The sequence below is a fragment of the Chlamydomonas reinhardtii genome, chromosome 7 (genome assembly GCF_000002595.2).
Source record: "Chlamydomonas reinhardtii strain CC-503 cw92 mt+ chromosome 7, whole genome shotgun sequence".
Classification (NCBI taxonomy): Eukaryota; Viridiplantae; Chlorophyta; class Chlorophyceae; order Chlamydomonadales; family Chlamydomonadaceae; genus Chlamydomonas; species Chlamydomonas reinhardtii.
In genome coordinates, this window is record NC_057010.1 from 1613605 (window position 1) to 1637450 (window position 23846).

The 23846-nt window shown below is 63.0% G+C and overlaps 3 protein-coding genes across 3 annotated transcripts; 2 read left to right on the forward strand and 1 right to left on the reverse strand.

Moving 5' to 3' along the window:
• Positions 1–249: 249 nt before the first annotated feature.
• On the forward strand, positions 250–7913 carry CHLRE_07g325050v5 (uncharacterized protein). Its single transcript, XM_043064035.1, has 25 exons — positions 250–451; positions 523–717; positions 1039–1202; positions 1337–1377; positions 1508–1567; positions 1749–1888; positions 2036–2095; positions 2211–2300; positions 2459–2534; positions 3186–3265; positions 3346–3412; positions 3620–3665; positions 3950–4088; positions 4277–4350; positions 4506–4522; positions 4743–4941; positions 5155–5191; positions 5381–5455; positions 5684–5786; positions 5888–5937; positions 6083–6127; positions 6286–6367; positions 6528–6691; positions 6813–6871; positions 7106–7913. Exons 1-25 carry the CDS (start codon positions 422–424, stop codon positions 7317–7319), a joined length of 2307 nt encoding a protein of 768 aa, XP_042922603.1. The 5' UTR covers positions 250–421; the 3' UTR covers positions 7320–7913.
• A 30-nt stretch (positions 7914–7943) lies between these two features.
• Positions 7944–10249, reverse strand: CHLRE_07g325101v5 (uncharacterized protein). Its single transcript, XM_001701018.2, has 8 exons — positions 10206–10249; positions 10000–10054; positions 9771–9839; positions 9603–9666; positions 9229–9380; positions 8967–9041; positions 8699–8843; positions 7944–8522 (listed from the first exon to the last, which is right to left on the reverse strand). Exons 4-8 carry the CDS (start codon positions 9606–9608, stop codon positions 8388–8390), a joined length of 513 nt encoding a protein of 170 aa, XP_001701070.2. The 5' UTR covers positions 9609–9666; positions 9771–9839; positions 10000–10054; positions 10206–10249; the 3' UTR covers positions 7944–8387.
• Positions 10250–10349: 100 nt separating this feature from the next.
• CHLRE_07g325150v5 (uncharacterized protein) lies at positions 10350–23779 on the forward strand. The gene is made up of 18 exons (XM_043064036.1): positions 10350–10995; positions 11146–11291; positions 11619–11747; positions 11904–11954; positions 12238–12348; positions 12524–12662; positions 12854–12986; positions 13147–13321; positions 13525–13581; positions 13828–14733; positions 14841–15899; positions 16472–17083; positions 17656–18267; positions 18840–19451; positions 20024–20635; positions 21208–21819; positions 22392–23003; positions 23576–23779. Exons 1-11 carry the CDS (start codon positions 10491–10493, stop codon positions 15222–15224), a joined length of 2736 nt encoding a protein of 911 aa, XP_042922604.1. The 5' UTR covers positions 10350–10490; the 3' UTR covers positions 15225–15899; positions 16472–17083; positions 17656–18267; positions 18840–19451; positions 20024–20635; positions 21208–21819; positions 22392–23003; positions 23576–23779.
• Positions 23780–23846: the final 67 nt, after the last annotated feature.

The following is a 23846-nucleotide window of genomic DNA, read 5'->3' on the forward strand; positions in this document are numbered from 1 at the left end:
GCACGCGGGTGCGGGCACGGGTGCGGGGTTCGGTGGGCGCGTCGGTGGGCAGGCAGTCGGCGGTCGGGGCAAGTAAAGAGGACCCCGAATACGCCATGCATTTGCAAATTATAAACATTGTGTTGCGTACGGGACCGCCCTGGGGGCTGCACCAGCGCCCCGGATGTTGCACGTGCATGAAAGGGGGGGGGGGCATGCAGACTGAACTCTGACGCTCAATAAGCATTACTCTCCAAGGCTCATTTGTTGATGCATCTTCCATATACGAGTTATGTATGACGCTTCTATCGTAAGGAGGAAGTTCGCTAACTTGTGTGCACTCGACAGTCGACGCTGCAACGCTGCACTTGTTGCACTGGAGTGAGCGGCAGGACGCGATGCAATAGTATAAATTTGTAAAGGCTGGTGCGGGCCGAAGTCAATGCAGCTTCAGCACTGGCTGGCGCTCTCGGTAAGATCACTAGAATGATTCACCTAATTAAATGCTAAGCGCGCACAAATGCATTCAATTCGTGGATCCAGGCCCTGTTTCTGCTGCTGGTCAGCCAACTCTCGACCGGCCTAGGCGGGCGGTCGTTGGCGTCCGCGTCCGCGTCCCAAAATGGGACGGCACCCATTAAGCAGCTAAACCTAGAGCCGCTTACCGAGAATTCTGCGGTGGAATCCCGTTGCGCGCGAACAACGGGCCCCTGGTGCTATAACTTCCACACGCAGACGGTGAGTAGGGTCAAGAGTAGGGTAGTTGTCAGGGGTGGGGCCACTAGCAGCTCTGGATCGTGATGCCAGGAGTGGTCCTGAGTGGTGAGCTCTCACGGGCTGCCCACGGTGGTGACAGGTGGTCCCGGGTCCCACGCTTTGCTTATTTCACGCGCGCCACCGGGCGGGCACGCCAACGGGCAGCCGTGTGGGGTGGACTGCCTGCAGCGGCACCGGGGGCCTTGGGCCATGTCATGCCCGAGGTACCGGTAGCAGCGGTAACGCCTTGTAGCTACCTACGTGCACTGTGTGTGCATTGACGTGCGTGGCGTTTACGTACAGCCGGTGCCCTGGCGCCCCGCGCCCCGCGGCTCCGTGGACTGTCCGGGCAACTGCAACAACGTGGGCGTGTGCAACCATGACACCGGCTACTGCCATTGCCGGGCCGGGTGGATCGGCGAGGGCTGCACGACGCGGCGCACGCGGCCGTGCACCAACCACATCAGGTGCGTGTGGGCCAGGCCTGCCCATTTCTGGCGTGTCCTCGCGGTGCGCGACGGTGGACAAGTACCGCTGTGCAAACGCTCGAACACACCTCAATTACGACGCCCACCATCTTCCGTGCATATCCCTCCTCCAGGACGCCAGAGTCAGAAAGCACCGAGCCGCTCTCCTACATCGGTGAGGGGCGTTGTGTTTAGTCGAGGGCCGATGCAGGCTGCTGCTGCACCGACACGGACACGGACACCCGCGCACACGAGCTTGCAGTGCAAACATCGGCCTCCCCACGCCCATGCTTGCGCAAAATCAGGACCGGACAAGCGGGACCTGAACTGGACGGAACTGGGCTTCCGGGCATCGCGCTGCTTTGGTAAGATTGACGTTTGTGCATGCCAACCTTGTGTTTGCCCAGTGTGCTAAGGCCAGGGAGGGACGCATGTGTCCAGCCTGACACCTTTGGCTGCCTGCGTGTCGCGGGTCTCCTGCCGATCCCGCATGTCCATGCGCACACTCCGCACCTCTGCGTAACACCAGCTCACCCCTCCTGTTAGGCGTCTGTGATGACGATTTGGGTGCGTGCTACTGCGATGGGCCCATGGGCCGTGTGCCCGCACCCGCCGATGCGCCACCTGGGACCCCGCCCATTCGCCGCGGCCGTCCGCTGACCCACGCGCACGACCAACCAAAGACGGTGCGGCACGGAAGTGAACCCAAAGCTGGCACCCTGTGGGGCCCGGAGTCTGTCAGTGAGGTTCTGTGGGCGTGGAGGGAGCCACGTGCGGTGGCATGCAAGGCATTTGACTCTTGAGATCGACTACTGTGCCTGCGCGACGTGCAGACGTGGGATGGCCGGCCCACCATTGGCACAACAGACTACAACAAAATGTACGGCCCTAAGGTAGGGGCGGTGCAGTGTTGCGCAGTGCGCACTTGGCCGAAGCAATCGCCGAGGCATTCGCCAACAACGCCATGTGCAGGTCCGCGCGTGACTCAGCCCCGCGTGCTTCCAACAGGGTTACTGCAATGTATCGGAGCCGGACTGGGCGCCGAGCATGTGCAGCCCAGACGACCTTGGCGGCAAGTTTTGTGATGACCCCGTTGAGGTGCGTGCCAGAGTGTGATGCAGGTATCCGCACTTGAGCGGGCTTTGAGGTTGGGCAAGCGCGCGTCGAAGGGATGATGTGGTACTACAACATGCGGCGAGTGGCCTTACATGGATGGCACCATGCTGAGCTACGGTCGCGTGTTTATGCACCGCCAGGCTTTCTGCCCAGGCGCGTGCAGCGGGCACGGCTTTTGCGATCTGGGCTTCTGCCGATGCAATGAAGGTTATTACGGTACGTAACCGCATTGACCGTGTGTGTCTGTCGCCTGCCGCTTTCCGACTAGGGCAGCTGACAATGGGTATGTGTGCACAGTGTTTCGGCAAGTTTTTAGGCCCTTTACTTTCCTAGTGCACGGGTGGGCATTGGGGTGCGGCGACTTTAATTTCCAATGCCCACCAGGGGGCGCAGCCCCCCCCCACCCTCGTACGGGGGGTCCGGGGGGCGGAAGCCCCCCGGAACATTTTTCCAACATGGGATATCAAAATAAGCGTATTTTCGTATGTCATGCTTGACGCCACACTAGTCCTAGAGCAGCGTTTTGCTAGCCGACAAGGCGTCACGCATGCGTGCGCACACCACACACCCTATCCTGCCGTGTGCTCCCATCCCGGCGTGCCCGTCGCCCCGGCCCCGCTGGTCCGGCCCGGCCCCGGCGCGCCCCTCTCCCTTCCTGGCGCGTGCACCGGGCCGGGGATTTCGCAGGATGGGTGGGCACCTGAGGGGTCAGGGCATTATTTTCTAGAGTGCCCACTGGGCACTGGGGCTCCAGGCATTTAATTTTGCAATGCACGCCCTCCGGGCCCGACTTATTTTTCCAGTGCCCACGTGGGCACTAATGCCCACCTCCCGAAACACTGTGTGTGCACACGGCCTTGTGAACAGGTCATGACTGCGCGAGGCGAAAAGCCGGGTTGCCGCTGCAGCCCAGCGACATTGAGCAACGCCCCTGGCTCTCCTTCCACGTGAGTTGTCAAACTGTGTGCCCGCTGTACACGACGATCCGGTGCGGCTTTGTAATGACAGCATTTCTTGGCCTCTGTAGGTCCGGGAGCCGCCGGCAGCACTGGAGCCACCGCCAAAGCCAACGCGGAAGCGGCCGCTCATCTACGGTAGGTGGTGCGTGCTGCGACCCCATGACCCCCCGGGCATCCACGCCGGACCGGCGAGCGCAGGGCCATGATCTCCCTTGATGTTTCCGCTGGACGGCTTTGCACCTGCTGTGTTTCGCCAACCCGCACGCCTGCTGCAGCTGTCGCGCCGCCGCCTCTTCCCTCGTATGCTGCAACCTCCACTGAATACGCCGTTCCACGCCGCAGTGTACGACCTGGACCCGCTCTACAACGCACGCCTGCTGCAATACAGGTGGGGCGCGAGCTTCCATGTGTAACACATTCACTAATTGTACGGTATTCAACACTGCACCCCACGACTGCACCCCCTCCCTTGAGACATATACGCACGTCCCGTTCTCCTTGTGTGTGATAACACACGGAACCACACGGCACACACACACATGGCATACACAGTCTTGAGTGTTTGTTGCTCTCTCACAACACACACACACACACACACACACACACGCACACACACATCGCATACACAGTCTTGCGTGTTTCATGTGCTCCCTAATGCACACATACACACAGGATCGTGCAGACCTGGTGCACCCACCGGCACTACCACACCGGCAACACCAGCACTTGGTCCGCCACCTTCTACGGGCTGGAGGCGGCGCTGCACGAGTACCTGCTCATCAGCGAGCACCGCACCTTTGACCCGGAAGAGGTGGGCGCGACGGCGTGGGGGTTGGAGCTGGCGGGGTGACTCGGAGCGCACGTGTGCAACGGTTGGTGCACGTTAGCCTGCTGGCATTGTAGCTTTTTGGACGCGCTTGAGCGCTGTCGTTGCAGGCGCTGCAAGGGTGCCGCTGCCCTGATATCATGTGCCTTCCCTGAACACGCGCGCGCTTGCAGGCGGACTACTTTTACGTGCCGTTCTACGGCGCCTGCATGATCTACCCAGTGGCCGGATGGGCCGACTACCCATGGTGCGGCTTTGAGGCGGGCGGGGCGAGAGCGGGGGCGGACAGTGTGTGGTGTGGGCTGCTGACTGGTTGTGACAGGCGGACACAGCTTGCGGGACTGGGCCGTCACTGCCTTGGCTATCCTGACTTGTGACATTCGCGCCTGCGGTGCACCGCAGGTTCTGGACGCCAGGAGGTGCGTTCGGCATCGCTAGTGGCCGGAACTGGCTGCCTCTAGGCGGGAGGCGGGCAGCGAATTGGGTTGTTGTGCGGGTATACCTGGGGCGCACACAGACCAGCTCAGGGCCCCGTGTAGCTCGACGCCCCATGGGCATAGTTGTGAACAAGTTCGGCCCGAGTCGCTTCAGTACTGACGGCTGCCGGCTTCTTGGCTGATGCAAATGCTCTTCTCCCAGGGCCCCGTGTCATGCAAGTCATCAACATGATCCGCGAGATTGTGGAATGGATAGACAAGCAGTACCCGTTCTGGAAGCGGCGGGGCGGTCGCGACCACATCTGGCTGTTCACACACGATGAGGGAGCTTGCTGGGCCCCCTCAGTCATCAAGGACTCGGTGTGGCTGACGCACTGGGGACGATTAGACCCGGAACACACGTGAGTGGGCAGCCGTTTGCATGGATGTTGCGGTCTGAGAGTGCTTTACAAGGTGTGGGGAAGAGGGTTGGGAGGGGATGCGGCGAGCTGGAGCAGCAGCCTTCCTGACGCCACCCTGCGTGTATGGCAGGGTTATGGGCCTACCTCGAATGGCATCTGGTAACAAATGGTGGATGTATCTTCACGGACGCCTTTCCACTAATATTCGCGCAGGAGCAACACGGCCTTCGTGGGCGATAACTACACACACGTAAGTCCGAGTGTCACCCGCGAGGGGAAGCTTACCCAGGCATCTGCGCAGTGGTATGGGCAGCTGAACGTAAGGGGCAGCTCAACGTCAGGGGCCGGTCAGCCGTCAAGACTGCCGTGGACGTGTCCTTGGCTAACCCCTTCGTTCCTCGTCTTGACCTAGTGCACCATGCCCCACCCGGCCATGCAGGACATGGTAAACTGGAGGCAGCCGGAGGGGTACATCAAGTACATCAAGGGCCATCCCTGCTACGACCCGCAGAAGGTACGCGCAGCGAAGTGCTGTCTTGCGATACACAGCTGCACCCACACCGCCAGTAGCGATACACAGCTGCACCCACACCGCCAGTAGCATCTCCTGCCCAGCCTGCCAGAAGTGCCAGCTCACGTAGGGAGGGCCGTCCACAGCAGAAGCCACGTTGCCGCGCCTTCTCCCTGCCCTTCTTCGGCCACCACACATCGTCCTGTTGTCTGGCCACGTGCGCGTGTGCAGGACCTGGTTGTGCCCAACTTCAAGAGCCCACCGCACTACGTGCGGAGCCCGCTGCAGTCGACTCCATCCAAGCCCCGGGACATTTTCTTCTTCTTCAAAGGAGGTGCGGGCCACCAGCCGGGTGCATCCGGCGATATCGTGTCGGTCTACGCATGTGACTCGCCCACGTCAAAGCTCAATATTGTCCGTACTTGTCCACCGCAGATGTTGGCAAGCACCGGTTGTCGCACTACAGCCGTGGCATCCGCCAGAAGGTGCGCATGAGCCCTCCCCCTTGCTACCCGCGTCCAAGCAGAGATGCCGCACATGGCGCTTATGGTGTTAATCACTGCATCCCAGTTTGCATCCACTGTGGCCTGGGATTCCGGCGCAATGTTGTCATGCACGTGCTGACCGCAGATCTACAAGATGGCGATGGAGCAGGACTGGGCCAACACACAGAAGGTGCGACTAATGGGATACTGTTGAGGGGGCATCGCTCCCGTGCGGACTTGAACACGCAACATAGCCTTGAAACGCCTTACACCGCTTGTGGTTGTTGCGCACACATGCACACTGTCCGCTCTTATGCCCTTCAAACCTGAGCCCCTGCCGCGCCGCAGTCTCTCATCGGTGACGGTGGCAACGTGCACGGCGACTACTCCGACCTGCTGTCGCGCTCACTGTTCTGTCTGGTGGCACCAGGTGGGGTTCCGGGCGCTTCGCATATAACCTCCATTATTGTTACGTTGAACCTTCCATTTGTCGTCCTGGCACCGCCTACAATCCACGCGCCCCGAGTCCTGCATGCGCCCGCACCCCATCAGCCTTGTAACACAACCTCACACGCGCGGCCTTCACCCAGGTGACGGCTGGTCGCCGCGATTGGAGGACGCCGTGCTCCACGGCTGCATCCCAGTCATCATCGCCGATCGCGTACACGCCGTGTTTGAGTCGGTGCTGGACATTGACTCGTTCGCTGTCCGGGTGGCGGAGGCGGACGTGCCGCGAGTCATGGACATCTTGCGGGTGCGTGGCAGGTGGCATGCGGTCGTTCCGTGACTAGAACCCCCCGTAGGCTTGAGGGTTGCTTGATGCAAAACTTGTGATTCCGTTGTGTGTTAAGGCATGGTCGGTGTGGTGTCTGCAGGCTGTGTCCGATATCAAGATTCGCCTGAAGCAGTCACGGCTGGGGCAGGTCTGGCACCGGTGAGTCCGTGAGCGACACCAATCCAAACGGCATAGCCGCCGCCAGCTCCACCCAACGCGTGCTCATTACGGCTGTCCATTTTGCCTTCACCCCTAGTTCCCCAATGGGCCCATCCATTGCGCTCGGGCATCAAGCCCTCAATGCCTTTCACCGCCCAGGATAGCTCGGCCTTTACCCCCAACATCGTGCACCAGCAACGCTGTTCCTGACCTCGCCTCGCTCCACGCAAACAGGTACCGCTACGGCGCGTTGCCTGGGCTGCGGTCCGACCTGCTCGAGAACATGGAGCTTAACGAACGCGAGCCGCTGCTGGCGGAGGCCGCCAACAACACGCCGCGATGGAAGGTGTCGCTGCCGCGGCCCTTCAAAGGCGACCCGGGCGTGGATGACGCCTTTGGCACCATCATCCAATGGCTGCACTCGCGCATAGGCTACACGCGCGGCTGAGGGTAGCTGGCGGGTGCGGTTGCGGGCTTGGGGATTGCTATCGCTTGGGCATTAACCTAGCTAGGAGATGGACCGCTGTGGTTGGCGTAGCTACGGTGAGCGTAGCTATAGTGTAGCTAAGCGGCAGCAAGGAGTGCGTAGGGAATTAGGCAGGCAGGCGCTAGGCTGTGACACGGAAGCTGCCGGGGATTGGTTTGCTGCAAGAGTTTACGTGTGGGACGATAGCCGTGGACCTAGCGTATCGGGTACGGTAATGGTCAAGCACGTCAGTTACGCCCCAGACACTCGTAGGCTGGGTTACGGTGGGCGACGGTGGCAGGCTACAGCAGTGGTTGTGGGTAGCGCGTTGTTGGAAGCAGACAAAGGCACGTAGAGCGTGCGCAGGGGTAAGAGTGGAGTGCTGCGAGGATTAGAGAGTTGCTTGGCGAATGTGTGGACAGGTCACGGCACGTGGCCGTGGAAAGCGCCGTCTGGCAGTGGGTTTGGGGCGCGGCGCTGAACGGGTGGGGGGTCCCACGGGGGGGCCTGAGGACCCCGGTTCACCCCGAGACCAGGAGAAGATGAAAGGCCGCGAACATGTAAGGGACATGTACTCAAATGCCAACCGCCATTGATCCAGTGCCGTGGAGTGTAACAGGCTACCTCAGTTGGAAATGTGCGTTGCCATGGAGTCATTTCGACGTCTCAATCTGGACGGCAATCTTAATCCTGCGATCCACAAACCGTACGGTAGAGCAGTCGAGGCCCCTTCCTTTTACGATGCAAGACCCCTCAGCGCAAAGCGTGTTGTGAGGGCACAACGCAGCCATCAGTGTGTTCCGTGTAGTCCGCAGGCAGCGCCGGTCACTAGAGCCAATTGTCATTCTACAGCAAGCACACGCCATCAGACTTGTACCGTACCACAAACAAGTCCAATGCTAGGCTTGCTACCCTTCACGCAGTGCCAGGGGCTTTTGAACTGCGGTACAACCGAGCATCCCTTGCCGCCAGGCGGTTGGAGCATAGCGCCCCTGCTCGCCACCACCCCTACGCGCAGTACGGTATCCCTGCACCACTGTAGCGCCACTGCTACAGCCGGTCTTGCGCGGCGTAGTATACCAGCGCCGCCACCTCACGTGCCCAGTCCCACGCATCCACCAGTCGGTCCAGCGGGGCGGCGTACCAGCCCACGTGCGGTGTGTACGAGGCGGTGGCCATGTACAGCTGCGGATGGCAGTTTCAGGCATGGGGAGTGGAGAGGGTGTGGGCGGAGGCAGTACTGGCGTGGTTACAGGTGTAGTCCAAGATGCAGCTCAGTGCTTCAATGCGCGACGTCCCGGAAAGAGGTGTGCCAGCTGGCAGGCACGCCGCAAAATGCGCAGCCAAATCTGAATGCTTACCTTGATTGGCGGCGGCGGCTCGCCATTGGCGACACTGGCGGCTTCTTCGGCTGAAGCCGCCTCTGCGTCTCTGAGCAACCGCCTGAACACCATCTCAGAGCGGATCTGGTGGAAGGGGCTGGTCACCACCGCCACACTCCGCCACCTGCATGGAGATATAAAAGTAATGATAGGTCCGCCACTTCACGAGGGCTTTTTGCCATGCAGTTTATCGTGCGGCCCCAGTCAATGCAGCACCAGGCGCAACACCATACCAACCGCTGCTCACCCCTTTTGCCGGCATATGCGAAGGCTGAAAACCGCGTTCTCCCATGTGCTGGTCGACTGGTCCTCCTCAAACCACCTGCAGCAGCGGCATGTTGCCAGCGTATCACACAAAGCAACGCGTTTGGTGTGGGACATGGTGAACATCTTGACAATATGCAGTGGCGCTGAGTCCTCCAGGCTTGGCTCCAGGCACCCCCGACAATACATCGCTGGGCAATCCCACGCAAGCAAGGGAGCCGCAGACCTGCCCACCGCCCACCCACCGCTGCGCCGCCAGCAGCCCCTGTGCGCCGCCTCCTGCCCGGCTGTCTCTCAGCACGCCCTCCGCGCACTCCCGCATCACGTTGGCCTCACTCCGCTTCATGACCACACCGCCCGGGTGCGCACCGCTGAACAGCAGGTTGCGTGCACGTCCCTGCGGTGCAATAACACGGTAAAGGCAGCCTCCAGCTTCCAGGGCCGATGGTTGGACGAGTACAGTCCTGCAGTTACTAGCGCATTTACAACTTGCCCTCCGTTACCCCTTGACCCAAGCACACCTAAATGGCTGTTGCATGACACGCTCTTCCCAATCCACGTAGCCTGAAAGTTTCCGCATGTCCCGACCCATCGCTCGCCGGCCGCTGGTACGCCTCACCCGCATGTAGAGCTCCACACCCTCGCGCACACGGCCCTTCAGCGGCTCCGTTGGCGTCCCATTCCTGCAGCCACACATGCCGTTCCGTCTTCGCACTTGACACCATCCTGATCCTTATCGCATGAGCATGTGCAACAAACGCCATCGAAATCTGTCAAGGTAGCTTACCTGAATAATGCATACCCCAGCACAATGGCAACATCCACCACCGTGTCATCGGGCAGCACCACAGGGCCCCTGCGCGGGCGTATTGCAGCATCAATCAAGGGGTCCTCACAGTTGCGGCACGCCGTGCCGTGACACCGAGAGGCTGTCAGAGACTCTTTCCCCGGACCATGCGTACAGGTTAGCACGGTGATTGACCTAGCTTTTTGCCCAGGGGTCGCGCGCCTCACACCTGGAGCCCAGGGTTTGGTGCAGCCATCTGAGGAAGGCTGGCGACAGGGCCACAGCTGCGTGGGTTTTCAGGCAGGGCAGGGCTCATAGCCAGTCTGTATGCATGTCTGCCCCTGTTTAGATGCGGGATAGTGCCTGCTAGGTTCCGTTGAACTGCAGGCGAAAGTGTCAGATCGGCCGAGTCACCGCGCAGACCCACTTGCTTACCCAGAAGGGCCCCGAACGCCGCAGACACTGACACTATCTTGAACATATTTTAGTGTCTGTGCTTCTATTAATGCTAATATATTGAAGTCGGTTGTGACAAGTCTCGAACTTTCTACCGCTCGACATGCATTCCCTCAAGCTGCTCTAGCTTATGAAGACGTTACAAAAATTCGATAATATAGTATTTGGGGGAAATAGGAGCTGTCACCGGCTGATCCGAACCCCCGTCGCGAATGCAGCAACCGTGCACAATTGAGAGGTATCAGTTCGAGCTAAGCTGCTAAGATGAAACGAGTGGGCGCTTATTTGCTACGACTGGCCGCGGGAGGCTCGGAGCAGCTCAGCAGCGGCACCGAGCTTGCGGCCTGGCTCGGGAAAAGGCGCGGCTGGGTGGTCTCTGCCTGGGGCTCCCGACAGCCTTCAGCAAGCCACGGACGCCACGTCACGGGTACTCGTGACGCCACATGCAATTCGGGGGCAGCGACGACGTGCAGCATTGAAGGCGACGCCGCGGCGACTGCCGCAGCCGCTGCCAGTCGTGCTGGACAGGAAGGCCAGGCACAGGCCTCGCAGCACCATGCTCGTCACCGCGCTGATCACCAGCGCCAACACCATGACGTGCACCATGACCACCAGCACCAACACCAGCACCGGCACAAGCAGCAGCCGACCAGCCACGCGCCAGATGCCGCCACGCCCTCCCCGGATCACTCGGAGCAGCCGGCTGCGCCGCTGACGGTTGAACAGGCGCTCAAAAGGCCTGACACAGCACGCGCGCTTCGGGCCCTGGGTAGGCACCACGCATAATGCGGCGTAGCAGTGATGACCTTTGACACGCATCGTATTTGACCTCTTGCTCCGTCAGCACACCTGCAGCCTGTGACTGCTGCCTCCCGCTGCTGGCGGTACTGCCTGTGCCACGCATGGACGGTGTGTGCAGGCCGGCGGAGTCGGGATGTGGCCAGTGGGGCCGCGGCTGCGGACGAGTCGGCTGGACCGTCGCTGATGGCCGTGCTTGGAGCCATGGCCGGAGTGATGCGCGGGCTGGGCACCTCTGGGCTTGGGCCCTTTACCTTCGGATTACAGGTGCGTGTGCGTACGTCATTGAGGACATGCCGAGTAGGGACATGGATGGGTGCAGCACGTTCTACACGCGCAGCTGGTGGGCATGTGTAAGGCAGGAGTAAGGCACGCTGCGATATGTTGTGTTGGCGAGCGAGGCCCGGCAGGACTGCGCTCGACAAAGGGCGCGGTGTGGCGGACCTGTCGGCTGCGATGGGCTCCACTGGCAGAACTCGCGCCTTTTGTGCTATCAGTCGTGCGCTAGTCACGCTAGTTTGCCATGATGTGATGCATTTTGTGGAACTCTTGTGTATCTTTCTCCTGTGCATGACGTGCGCCTATGGCGTGCAGGCGCTGGGCCGGAAGCACGAGGAGCAGGGGGTGCAGGACCACCCGCCCGGCACGGTGCCGCTGCTACCAGGCGGGCCGGTGGCGCTGGCGGAGGCGGAACGGCTGTTGGAAGCCATGGAACTGGCGCACGTGAGTGTCACACAGCACGCAGCGGGTAGAGATATGTGCTCATGAACAGTGAATAGGGCTAGGGCCTAGCGACTTGTGAACTAGTCTCTGTGCTCGCCGTAGCTGAGAGGGCTGTGCGGCTTCATGGCGGGTGTCCCGCATGTTGTGTCGTCGCAGGGCGCCTATCGGAAGAGTGCGGCGGCGCTGGCAGCGACCACCTGCTTACGGGTGCGTGCGGGCCGGTGGAATTGCGCCGGAGATGCAGGTGGCATTGCTCAGGGTCAACGACATTGCCGCCTGATAAAGGCCAGAGGATGTTGCTTGGTACTGGAAGTAGCCAGCACAGGCGACCGCCTGCCGACTTTCAAGCACGCGGGTGCCCACGGTCTATAAATACGCCATTCACCGCCATCCCGGTTCCACTTACCGATACACGTGCGGGTACACGCGGCACATGCAACACCCTCCTGCCGGCCACCCGCAACACCCTCCTGCCGGCCACCCGCAACAGGTGCAGCACGTGCGGGTGTGGCGCCCGCAGTCGGGGCGGCTGCAGCCCGGCTACTACGTCGCAGTGGACCACCCGGGGCGCCGCGTGGTGTGGGGCATTCGCGGCACGCTGGTGGGTACACGTGGCGCTCGCCGGCTTGCCCCCAGCCGTGTGCAGCCTCTTGCTGGCTCTTGCGCCTCCCTTGTGGCCGGAACCTGATTTCATTTCGCTCCCTCACCTGACAGCCCTTGCATCCTTGCAACCCGTCACGCCCTCCCCAACAACCTCCCAACCCCTCGCCCTCCAGGCTTTCTCCGACCTGATCACGGACCTAGCCATGGCCGCGCATCCACTGCCACTGCGCGGCGCGCCCGACGCGGCGGCGCACTGGGGCATGACTCACGCGGCGCACTGGCTGCTGCAGCAGGAGGCGCAGCACGTTGCGGGTGGGTGCTGTTTGTTGACTGAACACCCATGATTGCATGTGCATGAGGCAGGCGCGTGCTTGAAAACTGATGAGACAAGGAGAAGGCCGCTTGGGCTTCGAGCGCGCCCCCTAGCTGACTCGCCTTACCTGCCTGGTTTGCCTGCTGATGTAACTCCGCTCTGTAAACCCACCGCCCACCCGCCCCAACAGCGCTGCTGCGATCGTTGCGCGGCCCGGGCGGCTCGGCGCCCTACCGGCTGGAGCTGGTGGGGCACTCGCTGGGCGGCTCGGTGGCGGCGCTGATGGCGGCCATGCTGCGGGAGGGGCTGGTGGAGGTGGGCAGGTGGGTGCGGCGGCGCGGCAGCCCTGACAGGCCATGTGCAGAGGTGTACGTGCAGCTGCAGGGCTAGGGTCCCCAGGGAAGGGAAAAAGTTCCACGTGCGGGCGGGGCTGCTGCTGCCGCGTTTGTTTGGCCTTTTACGCACACGCTGTGGGCGCGACAGGTCTGAGGACGTGCCGCCGCACCTGGTGTCCTGCATCGCCTTCGCGCCGCCCGCCGTCATGTCGCCCTGCCTGGCCGCCGCCTGCCGGCCATACGTCACTTCAGTGGTGCTTAACCACGACGTGGTTCCGCGATTCAACGCCCACAGCCTGGCGTTGCTACAGCAGGAGCTGCAGGTGAGGTGGTTGGGTTCGGTCTTACCAACAGTGTTTGTGGTCAGCAAGGTGCGAATGGAAGCGCGTGAGGGCCGGGGACTGGGCTACGTTCGAAATGCGGTGTGGGAATGCGGTAGGGGCAAAGTGGGGTAGGGCGCGAACCCGCGTAAGCGGACAATGCTGTGCTTGACGTTACGAGGGTTGGCGCACTGTTGTGGCTGCAGGGCGTGGACTGGTTTGCTGAGCTGCAGCGCACAGTGATGGAGCACACCATGATGCGGGTACGTATTGAGTAACCGCCGTAAGCTTTTGTGGCAGTGCACCGTCCGCCACTTCAGGCAGCATTTACGAGAACTGTATTTTCTATTGCCCGTCCGCAGACGTTACTGTCTACTGACATCTATGATATATGTTGCATGTAAAAGCCATTGCAACTTGTCCGAGTAGCTAACTCGGCCGCATGAGTGAGGGGAACATATTCAGACCGCTCGGCATGGTGCCCCCCCCCCCTGTGTGTCAAACCGCAGAACATCACCTCCACGTTCGGTGCCCTCACGGCAACCACCCTCAACATCATCCCGCCGCCGTCGCTGCCGCCACCCGTGACCTCGGCCGGCGCTGCGGCCGCGGCCGCCACCTCTGCGGCGCAGACCGCTCTGTCCAACGGCGCTGGCGCCGCCGCGGACGCAGTTCAGCAGCTGAGCGCCGCAGTGCTCCGGAGCGGGGCCTTTCAGTCAGCGATAGCCACACTGGATGAGTGGAAGGCTCGTATGGGGGCGGCGCCGGGAGAGCAGGCGGAGGTTGCGGTGCGGCGGCAGGCTGAGGTCGTGCGTGCCTGGCTGCAGGAGGTCTCAAACACGGCGGCGGCGGCAGCCGCCGTGGCCGCAGCTTCAGGCCACGCGCGGGCTACGCCGGAGGACACCAGGCCTAGGCCGCTGTTCCCACCGCCGCCGGGGTCGCCGCCACATGATGCAGCGGCCTCAGGAGCTCCAGCGGGCGGCCCGGCGTCCGGCGCCGCGGGTGGCGGCGGCAGCATTTTGCACGTCGCGGACCCTGACAGCCTTGCTGAGAGGCTGCGGATCAGTGTGGAGTCCGCAATGACCAGCCTGATGGCGGCAGCGAGTGCGGGACGCGACCGCTTTGTTGCAAGTGCGAATGCGTCCGTGTCCTCTCTGCCGTCGCTACCATCGATGCCTTCACTGCCTGCCGCACACGAGTTGCCGCTTGTGGAGCCGGCCGCGCTGGCAGCAGGAAGAGCCGGCGCCAGAGCAGCGGACGGGCTAGGACAGGAGGCAGGCAGGAGCGCAGCGGAGCGGGAGCTGGCCGCGGCTGCAGAGGCGGACGCAGCGGCAACCGTCACCGCTTCGGTGGCGGGGGTCAGTGGTCCGGCGGAGGAAAAGGTCTTGGCAGCGGCCTTGTCGAAGAGTCCACAGGTAGGCTGGCCTGCGGCATTCTGGGCTTGTTATGTGGAATCTTGCTGTCAAGTGTTGCGCGTTCCGGCATGTCGCATCCTGCTCTTACCCTGTAAACTATCTTGCAGGACCTGCCGATGCTGCTGCCGCCCGGCCGCGTCCTGTACATCCGGCCGGTGCTGCCGCAAGACTCCGAGGCGCTTGCTGCAGCAGCGGTAACCCGTGCTGCTGACGGTGCGGGCCGCGACGCCGCCAATCCTGCTGTGCCCCCTGGTCATGCGGGCGTCGTGTCAGCGCCCGTGAATCTCAGCGCCCCAAAGCGCGGAAAGGACGCGGCGCCGGCAGCGGATGTACAGGAGCACCAGCCGTACGCACCTAATCAGCAATTTGTGCTGACGCAGCTGGCAGAGGGCCAGAATTTCAAGCGGATGGTGCTGGGCCGGGCTTCCTTCAATGAGCACCAGTGCCGGTCGTACCGCCGTGTGCTGATGGCACTGGCGCAGCAGCTGTGAAACGGCTGTACCGTACCGTATTTCAGGTTAGGTCAACTTTATCAAGCGTGTGTGATTTCTTGTCCAATACAACACTCCTGGTGTCCGTATAATCCGCTGATGCTGCTGAGATCTGACGTGTCAAACTACGTGGAGACGCGCTCGGCGGGGAGTGTGTGGCAAGCGGGTGCGGCCGCGGGTACAGGCTGCGTGATGGGGTGACGCACGGCGCGCGCCTGTTGCGGCGATGTGGGGTCCGCTCCAGTGCCCTGGAGTCTGTGTGACGCGCCCGCCCGGCCCGCTATACCAAGCCATACTAGTCGGCATGCAATGCCAGCACTCGGGCCGCCCAAGCGAGTCGTGGTCTGGGCACATGGGGGTCAGGCGTCAGGGAGGTAGGCACGTGGGCGTGCCGATGGCCGGGCCCAGCGCCCAAGCGGCGGCCCTACAAATGAGCAGGCCTGGCTCTTTCACACATATGACTGCATAGGCACGCCAGGAGTAAGCTAGCTGGCCTTGGAGCGCACCCCAGGCGCGCGTGCGGGCATGCCGGCATGTTCGGCGAGTGCGCATTTCGCTAGGATTCGGGCTACCCCCACTTGAAGGCCGCTTATTTACGATCATTGGGGCCAACCTATGTGTTGATAGGGTAATGGAGGAACCGACGCCAGGAAAGTGGCGACTTTTGGCCACTCGGTGAGCGACTTTCGCAAAGGTCCGTCGCGCTAGAAATGCAAAGATAAGTTCTGCCGCACGCCCTGTACCTGCCTGATCCGCGACTTCCGTGGCTCGCTAATATACTTGTATTTATAATTATACGCAAAGGTCGCCAGCACAAGCACGGAGGTGCACCTCGCCGCGGTATGGCACGGTGCTCCTGGCCGCCCACGCGGGCTATCCCGGGCCCGCCAGGCCTACCCTGATGCCTCCGACGTGGGCCCCCCAACACCCGTTTGCTTTCATCCACAGGGACAGCGGCCATTAGGGCCGCTCACAAGGACAGCGGGCCGCACATGGGCGCCCCTGAGGCGGCGCTCAGCCCCGGTGTGTCTGCACACCCTGAGACACTGACCGGAGCCAACAGCGGCCACCGGGGCGGGCAGCACACGCCGCCATGGCCGTGGTGCGTGTCATAGGTGCATCGAGGGCGCCAGAAATACTCGGCGCAGCGGATGCGTGACAGTCCAGCACCTGCGCCCCTCAGTCCTCACCCCTACCCACAGCCACCCGCTGCACACGGCATACCGCACACGCACTGTTCGGGCCAGGTGTGAGCCTGGGTGCAGGTCCGAGGCCTGATGTCGTGACCAGGTGCTTCTGACGTGTCCAGCTACGTGGTGACGAGCTCGGCGGGGAGTGTGTGGCAAGCGGGTGCGGCCGCGGGTACAGGCTGCGTGATGGGGTGACGCACGGCGCGCGCCTGTTGCGGCGATGTGGGGTCCGCTCCAGTGCCCTGGAGTCTGTGTGACGCGCCCGCCCGGCCCGCTATACCAAGCCATACTAGTCGGCATGCAATGCCAGCACTCGGGCCGCCCAAGCGAGTCGTGGTCTGGGCACATGGGGGTCAGGCGTCAGGGAGGTAGGCACGTGGGCGTGCCGATGGCCGGGCCCAGCGCCCAAGCGGCGGCCCTACAAATGAGCAGGCCTGGCTCTTTCACACATATGACTGCATAGGCACGCCAGGAGTAAGCTAGCTGGCCTTGGAGCGCACCCCAGGCGCGCGTGCGGGCATGCCGGCATGTTCGGCGAGTGCGCATTTCGCTAGGATTCGGGCTACCCCCACTTGAAGGCCGCTTATTTACGATCATTGGGGCCAACCTATGTGTTGATAGGGTAATGGAGGAACCGACGCCAGGAAAGTGGCGACTTTGGGCCACTCGGTGAGCGACTTTCGCAAAGGTCCGTCGCGCTAGAAATGCAAAGATAAGTTCTGCCGCACGCCCTGTACCTGCCTGATCCGCGACTTCCGTGGCTCGCTAATATACTTGTATTTATAATTATACGCAAAGGTCGCCAGCACAAGCACGGAGGTGCACCTCGCCGCGGTATGGCACGGTGCTCCTGGCCGCCCACGCGGGCTATCCCGGGCCCGCCAGGCCTACCCTGATGCCTCCGACGTGGGCCCCCCAACACCCGTTTGCTTTCATCCACACGGACAGCGGCCATTAGGGCCGCTCACAAGGACAGCGGGCCGCACATGGGCGCCCCTGAGGCGGCGCTCAGCCCCGGTGTGTCTGCACACCCTGAGACACTGACCGGAGCCAACAGCGGCCACCGGGGCGGGCAGCACACGCCGCCATGGCCGTGATGCGTGTCATAGGTGCATCGAGGGCGCCAGAAATACTCGGCGCAGCGGATGCGTGACAGTCCAGCACCTGCGCCCCTCAGTCCTCACCCCTACCCACAGCCACCCGCTGCACACGGCACACCGCACACGCACTGTTCGGGCCAGGTGTGAGCCTGGGTGCAGGTCCGAGGCCTGATGTCGTGACCAGGTGCTTCTGACGTGTCCAGCTACGTGGTGACGAGCTCGGCGGGGAGTGTGTGGCAAGCGGGTGCGGCCGCGGGTACAGGCTGCGTGATGGGGTGACGCACGGCGCGCGCCTGTTGCGGCGATGTGGGGTCCGCTCCAGTGCCCTGGAGTCTGTGTGACGCGCCCGCCCGGCCCGCTATACCAAGCCATACTAGTCGGCATGCAATGCCAGCACTCGGGCCGCCCAAGCGAGCCGTGGTCTGGGCACATGGGGGTCAGGCGTCAGGGAGGTAGGCACGTGGGCGTGCCGATGGCCGGGCCCAGCGCCCAAGCGGCGGCCCTACAAATGAGCAGGCCTGGCTCTTTCACACATATGACTGCATAGGCACGCCAGGAGTAAGCTAGCTGGCCTTGGAGCGCACCCCAGGCGCGCGTGCGGGCATGCCGGCATGTTCGGCGAGTGCGCATTTCGCTAGGATTCGGGCTACCCCCACTTGAAGGCCGCTTATTTACGATCATTGGGGCCAACCTATGTGTTGATAGGGTAATGGAGGAACCGACGCCAGGAAAGTGGCGACTTTTGGCCACTCGGTGAGCGACTTTCGCAAAGGTCCGTCGCGCTAGAAATGCAAAGATAAGTTCTGCCGCACGCCCTGTACCTGCCTGATCCGCGACTTCCGTGGCTCGCTAATATACTTGTATTTATAATTATACGCAAAGGTCGCCAGCACAAGCACGGAGGTGCACCTCGCCGCGGTATGGCACGGTGCTCCTGGCCGCCCACGCGGGCTATCCCGGGCCCGCCAGGCCTACCCTGATGCCTCCGACGTGGGCCCCCCAACACCCGTTTGCTTTCATCCACACGGACAGCGGCCATTAGGGCCGCTCACAAGGACAGCGGGCCGCACATGGGCGCCCCTGAGGCGGCGCTCAGCCCCGGTGTGTCTGCACACCCTGAGACACTGACCGGAGCCAACAGCGGCCACCGGGGCGGGCAGCACACGCCGCCATGGCCGTGGTGCGTGTCATAGGTGCATCGAGGGCGCCAGAAATACTCGGCGCAGCGGATGCGTGACAGTCCAGCACCTGCGCCCCTCAGTCCTCACCCCTACCCACAGCCACCCGCTGCACACGGCACACCGCACACGCACTGTTCGGGCCAGGTGTGAGCCTGGGTGCAGGTCCGAGGCCTGATGTCGTGACCAGGTGCTTCTGACGTGTCCAGCTACGTGGTGACGAGCTCGGCGGGGAGTGTGTGGCAAGCGGGTGCGGCCGCGGGTACAGGCTGCGTGATGGGGTGACGCACGGCGCGCGCCTGTTGCGGCGATGTGGGGTCCGCTCCAGTGCCCTGGAGTCTGTGTGACGCGCCCGCCCGGCCCGCTATACCAAGCCATACTAGTCGGCATGCAATGCCAGCACTCGGGCCGCCCAAGCGAGTCGTGGTCTGGGCACATGGGGGTCAGGCGTCAGGGAGGTAGGCACGTGGGCGTGCCGATGGCCGGGCCCAGCGCCCAAGCGGCGGCCCTACAAATGAGCAGGCCTGGCTCTTTCACACATATGACTGCATAGGCACGCCAGGAGTAAGCTAGCTGGCCTTGGAGCGCACCCCAGGCGCGCGTGCGGGCATGCCGGCATGTTCGGCGAGTGCGCATTTCGCTAGGATTCGGGCTACCCCCACTTGAAGGCCGCTTATTTACGATCATTGGGGCCAACCTATGTGTTGATAGGGTAATGGAGGAACCGACGCCAGGAAAGTGGCGACTTTGGGCCACTCGGTGAGCGACTTTCGCAAAGGTCCGTCGCGCTAGAAATGCAAAGATAAGTTCTGCCGCACGCCCTGTACCTGCCTGATCCGCGACTTCCGTGGCTCGCTAATATACTTGTATTTATAATTATACGCAAAGGTCGCCAGCACAAGCACGGAGGTGCACCTCGCCGCGGTATGGCACGGTGCTCCTGGCCGCCCACGCGGGCTATCCCGGGCCCGCCAGGCCTACCCTGATGCCTCCGACGTGGGCCCCCCAACACCCGTTTGCTTTCATCCACACGGACAGCGGCCATTAGGGCCGCTCACAAGGACAGCGGGCCGCACATGGGCGCCCCTGAGGCGGCGCTCAGCCCCGGTGTGTCTGCACACCCTGAGACACTGACCGGAGCCAACAGCGGCCACCGGGGCGGGCAGCACACGCCGCCATGGCCGTGGTGCGTGTCATAGGTGCATCGAGGGCGCCAGAAATACTCGGCGCAGCGGATGCGTGACAGTCCAGCACCTGCGCCCCTCAGTCCTCACCCCTACCCACAGCCACCCGCTGCACACGGCACACCGCACACGCACTGTTCGGGCCAGGTGTGAGCCTGGGTGCAGGTCCGAGGCCTGATGTCGTGACCAGGTGCTTCTGACGTGTCCAGCTACGTGGTGACGAGCTCGGCGGGGAGTGTGTGGCAAGCGGGTGCGGCCGCGGGTACAGGCTGCGTGATGGGGTGACGCACGGCGCGCGCCTGTTGCGGCGATGTGGGGTCCGCTCCAGTGCCCTGGAGTCTGTGTGACGCGCCCGCCCGGCCCGCTATACCAAGCCATACTAGTCGGCATGCAATGCCAGCACTCGGGCCGCCCAAGCGAGTCGTGGTCTGGGCACATGGGGGTCAGGCGTCAGGGAGGTAGGCACGTGGGCGTGCCGATGGCCGGGCCCAGCGCCCAAGCGGCGGCCCTACAAATGAGCAGGCCTGGCTCTTTCACACATATGACTGCATAGGCACGCCAGGAGTAAGCTAGCTGGCCTTGGAGCGCACCCCAGGCGCGCGTGCGGGCATGCCGGCATGTTCGGCGAGTGCGCATTTCGCTAGGATTCGGGCTACCCCCACTTGAAGGCCGCTTATTTACGATCATTGGGGCCAACCTATGTGTTGATAGGGTAATGGAGGAACCGACGCCAGGAAAGTGGCGACTTTGGGCCACTCGGTGAGCGACTTTCGCAAAGGTCCGTCGCGCTAGAAATGCAAAGATAAGTTCTGCCGCACGCCCTGTACCTGCCTGATCCGCGACTTCCGTGGCTCGCTAATATACTTGTATTTATAATTATACGCAAAGGTCGCCAGCACAAGCACGGAGGTGCACCTCGCCGCGGTATGGCACGGTGCTCCTGGCCGCCCACGCGGGCTATCCCGGGCCCGCCAGGCCTACCCTGATGCCTCCGACGTGGGCCCCCCAACACCCGTTTGCTTTCATCCACACGGACAGCGGCCATTAGGGCCGCTCACAAGGACAGCGGGCCGCACATGGGCGCCCCTGAGGCGGCGCTCAGCCCCGGTGTGTCTGCACACCCTGAGACACTGACCGGAGCCAACAGCGGCCACCGGGGCGGGCAGCACACGCCGCCATGGCCGTGGTGCGTGTCATAGGTGCATCGAGGGCGCCAGAAATACTCGGCGCAGCGGATGCGTGACAGTCCAGCACCTGCGCCCCTCAGTCCTCACCCCTACCCACAGCCACCCGCTGCACACGGCACACCGCACACGCACTGTTCGGGCCAGGTGTGAGCCTGGGTGCAGGTCCGAGGCCTGATGTCGTGACCAGGTGCTTCTGACGTGTCCAGCTACGTGGTGACGAGCTCGGCGGGGAATGTGTGGCAAGCGGGTGCGGCCGCGGGTACAGGCTGCGTGATGGGGTGACGCACGGCGCGCGCCTGTTGCGGCGATGTGGGGTCCGCTCCAGTGCCCTGGAGTCTGTGTGACGCGCCCGCCCGGCCCGCTATACCAAGCCATACTAGTCGGCATGCAATGCCAGCACTCGGGCCGCCCAAGCGAGTCGTGGTCTGGGCACATGGGGGTCAGGCGTCAGGGAGGTAGGCACGTGGGCGTGCCGATGGCCGGGCCCAGCGCCCAAGCGGCGGCCCTACAAATGAGCAGGCCTGGCTCTTTCACACATATGACTGCATAGGCACGCCAGGAGTAAGCTAGCTGGCCTTGGAGCGCACCCCAGGCGCGCGTGCGGGCATGCCGGCATGTTCGGCGAGTGCGCATTTCGCTAGGATTCGGGCTACCCCCACTTGAAGGCCGCTTATTTACGATCATTGGGGCCAACCTATGTGTTGATAGGGTAATGGAGGAACCGACGCCAGGAAAGTGGCGACTTTGGGCCACTCGGTGAGCGACTTTCGCAAAGGTCCGTCGCGCTAGAAATGCAAAGATAAGTTCTGCCGCACGCCCTGTACCTGCCTGATCCGCGACTTCCGTGGCTCGCTAATATACTTGTATTTATAATTATACGCAAAGGTCGCCAGCACAAGCACGGAGGTGCACCTCGCCGCGGTATGGCACGGTGCTCCTGGCCGCCCACGCGGGCTATCCCGGGCCCGCCAGGCCTACCCTGATGCCTCCGACGTGGGCCCCCCAACACCCGTTTGCTTTCATCCACACGGGCAGCGGCCATTAGGGCCGCTCACAAGGACAGCGGGCCGCACATGGGCGCCCCTGAGGCGGCGCTCAGCCCCGGTGTGTCTGCACACCCTGAGACACTAACCGGAGCCAACAGCGCCCACCGGGGCGGGCAGCACACGCCGCCATGGCCGTGGTGCGTGTCATAGGTGCATCGAGGGCGCCAGAAATACTCGGCACAGCGGATGCGTGACAGTCCAGCACCTGCGCCCCTCAGTCCTCACCCCTACCCACAGCCACCCGCTGCACACGGCACACCGCACACGCACTGTTCGGGCCAGGTGTGAGCCTGGGTGCAGGTCCGAGGCCTGATGTCGTGACCAGGTGCTTCTGACGTGTCCAGCTACGTGGTGACGAGCTCGGCGGGGAGTGTGTGGCAAGCGGGTGCGGCCGCGGGTACAGGCTGCGTGATGGGGTGACGCACGGCGCGCGCCTGTTGCGGCGATGTGGGGTCCGCTCCAGTGCCCTGGAGTCTGTGTGACGCGCCCGCCCGGCCCGCTATACCAAGCCATACTAGTCGGCATGCAATGCCAGCACTCGGGCCGCCCAAGCGAGTCGTGGTCTGGGCACATGGGGGTCAGGCGTCAGGGAGGTAGGCACGTGGGCGTGCCGATGGCCGGGCCCAGCGCCCAAGCGGCGGCCCTACAAATGAGCAGGCCTGGCTCTTTCACACATATGACTGCATAGGCACGCCAGGAGTAAGCTAGCTGGCCTTGGAGCGCACCCCAGGCGCGCGTGCGGGCATGCCGGCATGTTCGGCGAGTGCGCATTTCGCTAGGATTCGGGCTACCCCCACTTGAAGGCCGCTTGTTTACGATCATTGGGGCCAACCTATGTGTTGATAGGGTAATGGAGGAACCGACGCCAGGAAAGTGGCGACTTTGGGCCACTCGGTGAGCGACTTTCGCAAAGGTCCGTCGCGCTAGAAATGCAAAGATAAGTTCTGCCGCACGCCCTGTACCTGCCTGATCCGCGACTTCCGTGGCTCGCTAATATACTTGTATTTATAATTATACGCAAAGGTCGCCAGCACAAGCACGGAGGTGCACCTCGCCGCGGTATGGCACGGTGCTCCTGGCCGCCCACGCGGGCTATCCCGGGCCCGCCAGGCCTACCCTGATGCCTCCGACGTGGGCCCCCCAACACCCGTTTGCTTTCATCCACACGGGCAGCGGCCATTAGGGCCGCTCACAAGGACAGCGGGCCGCACATGGGCGCCCCTGAGGCGGCGCTCAGCCCCGGTGTGTCTGCACACCCTGAGACACTGACCGGAGCCGACAGCGGCCACCGGGGCGGGCAGCACACGCCGCCATGGCCGTGGTGCGTGTCATAGGTGCATCGAGGGCGCCAGAAATACTCGGCGCAGCGGATGCGTGACAGTCCAGCACCTGCGCCCCTCAGTCCTCACCCCTACCCACAGCCACCCGCTGCACACGGCACACCGCACACGCACTGTTCGGGCCAGGTGTGAGCCTGGGTGCAGGTCCGAGGCCTGATGTCGTGACCAGGTGCTTCTGACGTGTCCAGCTACGTGGTGACGAGCTCGGCGGGGAATGTGTGGCAAGCGGGTGCGGCCGCGGGTACAGGCTGCATGATGGGGTGCCGCACCAGTTGCGGCGATGTGGGGTCCGCTCCAGAGCCCTGGAGTCTGTGTGACGTGCCCGCCCGGCCCGCTATACCAAGCCATACTAGTCGGGATGCAATGCCAGCACTCGGGCCGCCCAAGCGAGTCGTGG